This window comes from Triticum dicoccoides, chromosome 7B (genome assembly GCF_002162155.2).
Source record: "Triticum dicoccoides isolate Atlit2015 ecotype Zavitan chromosome 7B, WEW_v2.0, whole genome shotgun sequence".
Taxonomy (NCBI): Eukaryota; Viridiplantae; Streptophyta; class Magnoliopsida; order Poales; family Poaceae; genus Triticum; species Triticum dicoccoides.
Window position 1 is genome coordinate 728,440,119 of NC_041393.1, and position 9,885 is coordinate 728,450,003.

Here is a 9,885-nt window from a genome sequence, read left to right on the forward strand (position 1 = left end):
GAAGAGTTCGTGGCCGAGGAAGAGCCTGCTGCAAAGGAAGAGCCCGCAGCCGAGGAGGACATCCGCCCTTGCCGGCGGTCGTACTCCTCCGTCTCGTGACGAAGGAGCGACACCGGCGGCTGGAGGCGGAACTGGGCTCACCGGCAGCGAGAAATATGACGGAGGGAGTGGGGAATCGCGGGGAAACGCGGCGGCGGGGGGATATGGTTTCGACCCGTATCTGCCCCGCAAACTCGTAGTTATACAGCTTCGAGGGTAAGGTTTGCGGGCCGCGGTAAAAAAATTTACGGGCTGGACGAGTATAGGGGCTCAGTTTTGGCTAGAAAAAAATGGGCCGAACCCGTATTCTCGCCGGAATTATGCGGGTTCGCTCGTTATACGGGGTCTGCTAGACATGCTCCTATATGTCAATTTGACTTGCTACTACAAATCAATTAATTTGGAACAGAGAAAATATCTGAAATATGCCGGTAACTATCAATATATGAAGTGCAAATATATTTTTAACTCGAACTGCTGTAAAAAAAACCCTGAAGATTTGCCGGTTCAAGAAAAAAAACCTGAAGAACCGCTGGGGAACGGCTCTGCACAGTACGCAAACTGAGCTCGAAAGCGGATTTCGTACGGTCCGCTTCCGCTAGGGTGTCGGTTTAATTTCCTTCTCCGGTGGCGCGCCGTACCCGGGGCGGAATGGCGGCGGCGGCGGCGGCGGAGGAACCGTGCTGCATCTCGCACGCCTTCGGCCGCGCCGCGCCCCGGTACCCTGCCCGACTCGCCATCGTCCACGCGGGCGACAGCGGGCGCCGCTTCGCCTGCGGCGACCTCCTATCCGCCGTCTCCTCGCTCTCCCGCCGCATCGCCGCCGCGCTTCCTCGCCCTTCCACCGACCACCGCGGCGTCGACGGATCCCCAGGTGCGTGCATGAGCTGTGATTGGCTCGGCTGACATTTGTTGTCCGCTGTAATTTCGCCCCCGCCAATCTGACTCTGAATTTGGAACCCTAGGCTGCTCGGATCGACACGGGGGAGGCGCGGGCGCGACGCCTAGGGTGGTGGGGGTGTGCGCCTCGCCGTCGGTGGAGTACGTCGCCGCCGTCCTTGCCGTGCTCAGGTGCGGGGAGGCGTTCCTGCCGCTGGACCCATCCTGGCCGGAGGACAGGGTCCGGTCAGCTGTCTCTGCCTCTAATGCGGCGCTGGTCGTATCGGCAGGGGTTTCGCATGAAGACGATGTTCTTAAGGGAAGCTCTTGCCCTGTTCTGCGATTCAATGGCGACATCCGGCAAGGGTTGGACGATGGAGAGGTTTGGATTGGTGGAGATGAGCTTGCTTGGCCGTGCGAGCACGAGAGACCGCGGGAGTTCTGCTATGTGATGTTCACGTCCGGTTCTACTGGAAGACCCAAAGGCGTTTGTGGAACGGAGAAAGGTAAACATTCATATTGTTGTGAAATTACTTATGTCATCACTCATCACGGTATTATGTTGCTCCGCCTCTGAAATGGCAAAGAAATTGGTCGACATATTTCTAGATGCTAGCCTCATGTTCTTGACTTCTAGGTTACTATTCCACTTATTAGGAGGTTTTGCAATTTTATTATGGCGTGTCCATTAGGTGGTTCCCACTGAATTTTAGGTTTGGCTGAGCAACCAATTTACTGAGAAATGCTTCTTTTACTATCATGCGCTAGGTCTTCTGAATCGCTTTTTGTGGATGCAAAGAAGGAATCCTTTGTGTTCGGATGATGTGTTGTTGTTTAAGACATCTGTCAGCTTTGTTGACCATCTTCAGGAGTTTCTTTCTGCTGTGTTGACTAGCACAACACTTGTCATTCCCCCCAATAATTGGAGAGCCAATCCAGCATCATTGGCCAACTTGATTAAGGTTACTTAACCTTCATATATGCGTTAGTCATTCTTCTAGTGAAAATACTTCCATGTATTTGGTTTCCTTATCCAGTTAGTTTTTAAGTGTCTGATCAAAATCTCCAGAGCTTATTACTTGAATAATATTTGCATATGAATCTCAGAAATAAAATTACCGTTTCAAGAATTCAGTTTGATATTGTGGAATTACCATTTAACACTGAGAAAATTGGATAACACTGAGATAATGTACTATACCATTATCATAGCAAACAATATTTATAGTTTGTTGCCGTTGTAATCAAGGGATTGTCTGAGGCTCTTTCCTGTTTGACTTGAATAGATGCTTGACAAAATAATGGCTCCTAGAATGTTATTCCTGATTTTCTTGGTCCTTCATTACATAAAACTCCCTTGTCTTTTTGGTATAACATTCATTGCGCTTGCATTTGCTCATGTTGTCATAGGCATATCGTATATCAAGGGTGACTATAGTTCCGTCGCTGATGGAGATAATACTACCTACCCTGGAGAAAAATATTTCATGTGGATATAACTCTCTTAAGATCTTGGTATTTAGTGGGGAGATTCTGTCCTTAGTGCTGTGGAAGAGAGTTCGTGAAATTCTGCCAGAGACTACTATCATAAATTTGTATGGAACAACAGAGGTGAGAAAGTTACCCACCAAATATTTTCTGTTTTTTTTTTCAGAGGAGATCAAGTCTATTTTCTCTCTCTGATACATTCTTACTCTTACCTATTGTTTTCACTAGACAATGCCAGTGCTAATCAACACTACTTTGGCCAGCCGGCTGAATTTTCCCAACTTGGCTATTAATAAAAAGGATGTTTAAATATTTTCATTGCATTCACATAATTGAGTTATCTGTGCCATCTTTATGCAGATAAGTTTAAAACCTTCTAAAAATTTCATACAGAATTAGGCTTGAGACAGGGAGTTCTTTGCTCCTGCTATGGATATACATTTCCTCCCCAAAAATTAGGCTCGTGACAGGGAGTGCTTTGCTCCTGCCATTGTTACATCATTTACTAACCACAGTTTTACTGCTATCTATTAAATGTAAATTTAGGGGAATCATTGTAATGCGTTGGTATGCCATAATAAGGACTAAGTGCTCGAGTTCCCTACTACTCCCTCCATCCGAAAAAGCTTGTCCCTCAAATGAATGTATCTAGCACTAACTTGATGCTAGATACATTCATTTGAAGAACAAGCTGGGGACAAGCTTTTCCGGATGGAGGGAGTACCTCTTACGCCCGGAGATGAACTTTAAAACTGAATTTGTATCCCTTTTTCATCCTGAGATGTTAAATTGGTCTGGAATTACGACACAGAAGAGATACATAGAGTGTTGCAATCTGAGCAACATGTTAAATAGAAGAACAGAAATGGCATACTTCTGTCCCTAATATCCATCAATCTATGAGCTCAGTTGCATCATTGTTTCATCTCACTGGGGGCTTAAAATTACTGTTGGTTCTTTTTTGCGATCTTTTGTTCAGTTTAGTCCACACAGGGACTGGTTCAAATTATAGTGTTGGTGTTTGTTATGTATCTTTATTAAAAAATTGTACTTGTGTTTCAGGTTTCTGGTGATTGTACATTCTTTGATTGCAAAGATCTGCCTGCAATTTTAGAGCGTGAAGAAATAACCAGTGTACCGATTGGATTTCCTATTGCAAATTGTGAAGTTTTTCTTGTGAAGCATGCTGGGATTGCAGCTGAAGGTGAAATTTGTGTCAGTGGAGCATGTTTATTCAACGGTTATTTAGCTGAGTTTCTGAGGAGTAATCACACTGAAGGCAGTGAAAGTTCTACATACTACAAAACGGGTGACTATGCTCGACGGCTGAAGGCTGGTGAACTTGTTTTCCTTGGGAGAAAGGACCGTTCTGTAAAGAATTATGGGCAGCGTTTTTCACTAGAAGAGGTAGAATCCACCTTAAAGGAACATCCTGCTGTCAGTGATGCTGCAGTTACTTTCCAAAGTAAAGGGTCTCCAGATTATAAGGCATACCTGGTGTTTAAGAATAAGGATGAAATTGTGAAAGATAGTGTGCAGTATAGAGAAGTAAATTCTTCTCAAGATGTCATGGCATCAATTCGAAGTTGGCTCATCAAGAAGGTTCCATCAGCTATGATTCCAAGCTTCTTTCTCCACGTGAAGTCCTTACCTTTGACATCTTCAGGAAAGGTTGACTATGTCAAGTTATCAAGTTCGGATTGTGCATTGGAACCATGTGGAATTGAGCAAATTAAGACTGAAAGTGGTCCAATTAATCCATATTTACAAGTTATTAAAAAGGTTTGTTCTTAATTCTAAGTGTTGTCCCTTGTTTTTGGTATTTTTTCTGAAAACTTGTTTCTTTTTAATCTGACATTTATGTTTTTTCCTTCTTTCAGTTTTTATTTATTTTTGGATAGTGTCCATTCATGTTCATGTTGTACTGACGCCGTCTCTATCTACAATAGGCATTTTGTGACGCCCTGCTTGTTGATGAAGTTTCCGAGTTTGATGATTTTTTCACTTTGGGTGGTAACTCAATTTCTGCCGCCCATGCAGCCCACAAGTTGGAGATTGACATGAGACTGCTTTATATCTATCCAACCCCTTCTAAGCTTTTGCATGCTTCAGTTGTGGAGCATAGTAATTTGGTTTCTCCTACTGATGACCCTCAGCCTAAGAAGGGCCTGAACGTATCTACAAGCATACATGGACTATTTAACCCGTTTGCTGCAAATGCGGATGATAGTTATCATGGAGGCAAAGCACGGATAAATGGAAAGCGTGCACATTATCAAATTGCAGGGAGTTATGGAGATGAAACAGATGGCCAGCTTAACAAATATCCATTCTCTCCTGATGATAGATACCAGGTAAACGACTTCTACTTGGATACATGCTTGAAGGACAGAAACAGTGTTATGGGGAGTCAGTGGATCTTGAACTTCTGTTTACACAAGAAGTGGTCTATTGGGCGCAACAGATTTATGCATGACGATGAAGGGAAGCTGCAACTTGAAGATGTTTGCTCATATGTTTCATACAACAAAAGAGGTTATCTTCAGGAACTTTGGAACATTCCTTTGAATTCATGTGTTGATGCCTCACCTTTGCTTGTCCTGAACAATGGGATGATAAACATATTTATTGGGTCCCATTCACATTTATTTCTCTGCATTGATGGTTGCAAGTGAGTTTTGCTTGCTATTTCTTAGTTTTTGTTTTTTTTCTTATTACTTTGAATGCTAAATCATCGGTCTGGTGCACCACGTATGCTCTCATGCTGTTCTTATTGATTCGGTTAATTTGAATTTGATTCAATGAGATAGCAGTTCCGATCTGACACATGCATACTGAATATTTTTACAATTTACTTCCAATTTATTATGCAGTGGTTCAGTGAGGTGGAGTGTCAAATTGGAAGGACGTGTGGAGTGTTCTGCTGCTATTACTGGTGATTTTTCAGAGGTGACCTGACTCTTGATCTAGTTGACATAGCAGCTTGCCAATCATTTTGCGATCTGGCTCATCATTAATCTGCTGGACAGGTTGTGGTCGGATGTTATAAAGGGAAAATTTACTTTCATGATATGTTGACTGGTAAACTATCTTGGACAGTTCAAACAGATGGAGAGGTACAATTGCTGCATTTTTATTTGAAATATCTTTTAAACCTCACTTTGAAATATGGCAGCTGTATTTTCATCCCATCTCTGAGGAACACTAAGAATGACAAGGGACTGATTATTTTGTGTGCTAGACGTAAATGAAACTATAATAGATCTCAGCTTTGGGATGTTTGATTTTAAGAAAATCTTCCTGACTGTATGTTCATGTTGAGTAGGCTATAGTTCTTTAACTGCTGCAAGTGAAATAGTAAAGGGGCCAAATGTCACACATAAGTTATGCAAAGACCCATGATGGTAGTATTTCTAGCATATGGAAGTTGATGATGCAGTTACTAAGTTACACGATGATTATTTTGTTACAGTGTACATGATGGAACATATTGAGAAGCATCTAATGTTGTTGATATTTCATATACCAAATTAAGAATCTTCTTTCAGGTAAAAATGCAACCAGTTGTTGACAGGACAAGGAATTTAATATGGTACCATTCCATAATCTTTCTTTTGTTCCTTCATCATAGTACACTACCACCACTTGTCACAGTTCTCTCTGTATATATATTTTCTCTCTGTTTAGATGAAAGCACATTTGTTATTGCGATAATAAAATGTTGTGTTTTCAACTAGAATGAGTGAACCAATGATCTGTACTGCTGTTAATTTTTTTATTAACAATATGCTGTGTATGGTTATCAGGTGTGGCTCTTATGATCATTGTTTATATGCACTAAATTACAAAGATCGTTGCTGCGCTTACAAAGTATCTTGTGGTGGAAGCATCTATGGTTCTCCTGCTGTGGACATGGTATTTTTACTGATTCACAGCATGCATCTGCCTTAAATCTGTGCAAGGGCTCTATTGATCTTGTGTCATCTGGATTGCTCCTTGCAGGCACATGACAGGATCTATGTTGCTTGTACGAGTGGCCTTGTAACTGCAATATCCCTTGAGGTGAATTACGATATATTCCCCGTGATAACTTTAAAGGAGAAAATGTTGATGTTTTTCTTTTCTTTTTATTGTTCTGTCTATTGTTTCCATGGGAATTGTCTGCAGTAAAGCTGGTAATAGAAAGTAAAATAATTAGCAACGAGTGAGTATCTAGGTCTTCACTGGTTTCTTTTGGTGGTAGCAGGTTCCATCATTCAGAATAGTTTGGCAATATGAAGCCAGGGCAGCAATTTTCAGTTCTCTTGCCATCGATCATCAAAGTGGAAATGGTAATTCCTAAGCTAGCCTTGAGGCATGAGCACACATGTCTTGCAATATGTCCATGCGTATTTTATGATTAAATTTCCTTGACACTAAAAAGAGTTCTGAGGATGCAACGTTAAAGGTAGCAAGAGCCAGTCGATTTTAGGAGTTGGTCAACATTCAGATTTAATTTTTGAAAATTCACCTTTTCAACATTTAGTTAATGTCTACCTTTTCATATGTATTTCACAAATGTTGAATTTTTTTTGCCTACTTTTTCATATGTATTTCATAAATGTTGATTTTTTTAGCGATGCACTTGTTTTCATCCAAGATTTTCAAGTTTCCTAGTAAAATCTGAATCCCGTAAGTTCTTCCCTTGCACGGCAGCATCTGAGCATCAGTCAAAACCATTTTTTTAAACGTGAAACTGTTGGGGAGGCCCCAAGAAAATTGTGCAACCGTGCATGTCTCGAGCATACTTTTGGCTAGCTATGTGGCATATGCTTTAAGGTGCCAAGTTTAATATTATAAAAATCAATTAAACATAACATGTGTATTGACCTCAGTCAATGTGTGGGTTCGATAATGAATGTACTGGGAATTTGCTATGTACATTCAGTATTTTTCACTTAAGGATGCCAATTTATACTGATTACTAACTTTCATTTTGTAGTTGTTTGTTGCTTGGTGAACGGTCTGGTGATCGCATTGAACTCACATGGCACTGTTGTCTGGAAGGTGGAATAGCTCTTCTCCCTGTTGTGTTTGTGAAGCTATTTTTACAAAGTTACAGTTCTGCAACAGAATGATATACAAAGGAACAGTTATTCTTTTAGAGTTGTCTGATAGACACGCCAGACATATGGTAAACTAAAGCTAACCATCCAGCCTACAGAACTAACTAACATTGAGCGGTGTACTCAGAGAACAATTGTAGTTTGTGGATGCCAATTTATGTTTTAGACGCCCCTGTTTTTAAGTCTTGTCGTATCAAGATTTTATTTGGTTTGATCTTTTTGTTATTTAGTATTATTCCATACTGCCAATTTTGTTAGTATTATTTAATTTAGTAAAGGAGGAGGGTTGTGATAGGCTTGGCGAGCCAACGTAAAAACTAGCCAGTCCCATAGGTATGAAACCCATTTGAGCGAGAATAGTACTAGGATGGGTGACCTCCTAGGAAGTCCTCGTGAAAGGGTTTCATATCTAAGGGTTGTGATAGGCTTGGCGAGCCAACGTAAAAACTAGCCAGTCTTTTGGGTATGAAACCCATTTGGGCAAGAGTAGTACTAGGATGGGTGGCCTCCTGGGAAGTCCTCGTGAAAGGGTTTCATATCTAGCCTACCCCAACTTGTTTGGGATAAAAGGCTTCGTAAGTAAGTAAGTAAGTAAGAGCCATAACTAATTTCTTTAAAACCCAGGCAACTGTTGGTGGTCCTATTTTTGCTGGTGCATGTGTGTCATCTGCCCTTCCTTCTCAGGTATGGTCTTTGTTTATCAAAGTCTCGTCTGTCTTATGTAGTTTTATGTTCATATTATTCTACAGTTCACAACTTTATGTGGTCCCAGTTTGAAGTAAACTGAACCAAACTTTTGCATACATGTCAATGGCAGGTCCTGATACCTTCCCGTGATGGAAGTTTATACTCCTTTGATATTGTAAGTCTTACTTACTGAATGTCCAAATGTCTCGTTTGAGACAACACCATCTTTTCTAGGGGCATTATTGAGAGAGTAGCATGCTGTATTTTTTACACGTCATTCCAGAAATACAGTTAATGATCATAGAATCTCTCCCACTGTTGTGTTTACTTATTTTCTGATGTCAATTTAGCAGCTGCGGGTAATTCTCAGGTTCTTTTTGTGTTAAACAATTGAACTTTATTTATTGCATTTTAGGTTTACTAGGAGATCATGGCTTATCTTCACATTAAGTACCTAAACATTAATGATTTCACCACAGACATCTGGTGATCTTCTTTGGTCATATGACGTCGGCGACCCAATTACTGCATCTGCTTTTGTTGATGAAGTGTTAGCATCAACACCATCTGGAGCATCAGAGAGGTACTTGGCATATTGATAGCAAAGTCTTGTAGCAAATAGGTGTCAAGAAAATGTTATAGCTGTCCTTTTTGCAGATTTGCTTGTATCTGCACAAGTTCTGGGAAGGTCCGTGTCCTTGGGATTAGAGCTGATGCCGAGCAGGAGAAAGATGGTTACTCTGTGCAAGAGTTTGCAGCCATGGATCTTCCTGGGGACATATTCTCGTCACCCTTGATGGTGGGTGGGTGCATCTTTGTTGGCTGCAGAGATGATCGGCTACATTGTCTCTCAATCACTTCACATCCATAATCCATTTCAGACATATCCAGGCGAACTGTTTTGCATAGTGGTCAATATAAGAATTATTGATGTCCCGAGCAGTTTGATGTTTTGAACAATCAACAAAGAAGAAATGCGCAGTTTGATGTTTTGAACAATCAACAAAGAAGAAATGCAGAAGATACTGGTTCTTGGGTTCCAAAGGTTGGATTTCCGCGCCGTAAATCTTTGGTTAAGTGCTTGATATTCAGTATCACAATCACATTACGACCTTAGTGCAAACTGAATGTACTGGGTTCAAAAGCGGAAGCAGAGTTATAAACAGCCCTCGCTCCTTTGCTGCGGAAAATACACCTTCAAGCTTGGTTAGCGTACTGATAGGGCTCTTTATGCAACGGAATCTTAGGTTTTTAGTTAGAAGATGAGAATTGTTGGTCGAGAGCAACATGTTGCATTTGTACATATGCTGATGCATCAAGGCAGTGTGGAAATATATGTAATGTACCAAATCCACAAGTTTTGATCCTGATCAGTGGTCAACAACATACAGAGTTTGATCCCAGAGTTTTTTTTTTTCACTGCAAGCCATTAGTGTTAGGAGACTATGAACATGCAAGTAATTTGTGAAATGCAATTTTATTTCTGATACCTCCTAAATCTGGGTTGGAGTGGCTTTTGCGAGACCTAATCCACTAGTGTTCATGAGACTGTGCGGCATGTAAGTAAATGCAATCTGGATTGAACCGGACATTGTGAGACCTTATCCGATAGAGATTTGTAAGCCACTAGTGTTCAGGAGACTACCACATCCAAGTAATGTGTGAAATGCAATTGTTAAAATAAATA

At 41.1% G+C, this 9,885-nt stretch overlaps 1 protein-coding gene across 2 annotated transcripts; it reads left to right on the top strand.

The window, feature by feature from the left end:
- Positions 1-690: 690 nt before the first annotated feature.
- Positions 691-9,601, top strand: LOC119337048 (putative acyl-activating enzyme 19). 2 transcript variants are annotated; one of them, XM_037609150.1, is made up of 17 exons: positions 691-913; positions 1,005-1,424; positions 1,687-1,880; positions 2,329-2,529; positions 3,469-4,188; positions 4,356-5,077; positions 5,280-5,355; positions 5,436-5,522; positions 5,955-5,998; positions 6,213-6,321; positions 6,409-6,468; positions 6,653-6,737; positions 7,388-7,452; positions 8,136-8,195; positions 8,329-8,373; positions 8,678-8,781; positions 8,856-9,601. In XM_037609150.1, exons 1-17 carry the CDS (start codon positions 691-693, stop codon positions 9,067-9,069), a joined length of 3,429 nt encoding a protein of 1,142 aa, XP_037465047.1. In that variant the 3' UTR covers positions 9,070-9,601. The 2 variants fall into 2 exon arrangements, with proteins under 2 accessions (XP_037465047.1, XP_037465048.1); XM_037609151.1 differs by lacking the exon at positions 8,856-9,601 and having other exon boundaries at positions 8,614-8,739.
- Positions 9,602-9,885: the final 284 nt, after the last annotated feature.

Bases quoted from the DNA above. Each gene is read 5' to 3' on its own strand.
- LOC119337048 (XM_037609150.1), top strand. From the start codon at position 691: ATGGCGGCGGCGGCGGCGGCGGAGGAACCGTGCTGCATCTCGCACGCC. The intron at 5,523-5,954 runs GTACAATTGCTG...ATCTTCTTTCAG, and splicing joins CAGTTCAAACAGATGGAGAG to GTAAAAATGCAACCAGTTGT. The intron at 8,196-8,328 runs GTATGGTCTTTG...TGTCAATGGCAG, and splicing joins CATCTGCCCTTCCTTCTCAG to GTCCTGATACCTTCCCGTGA.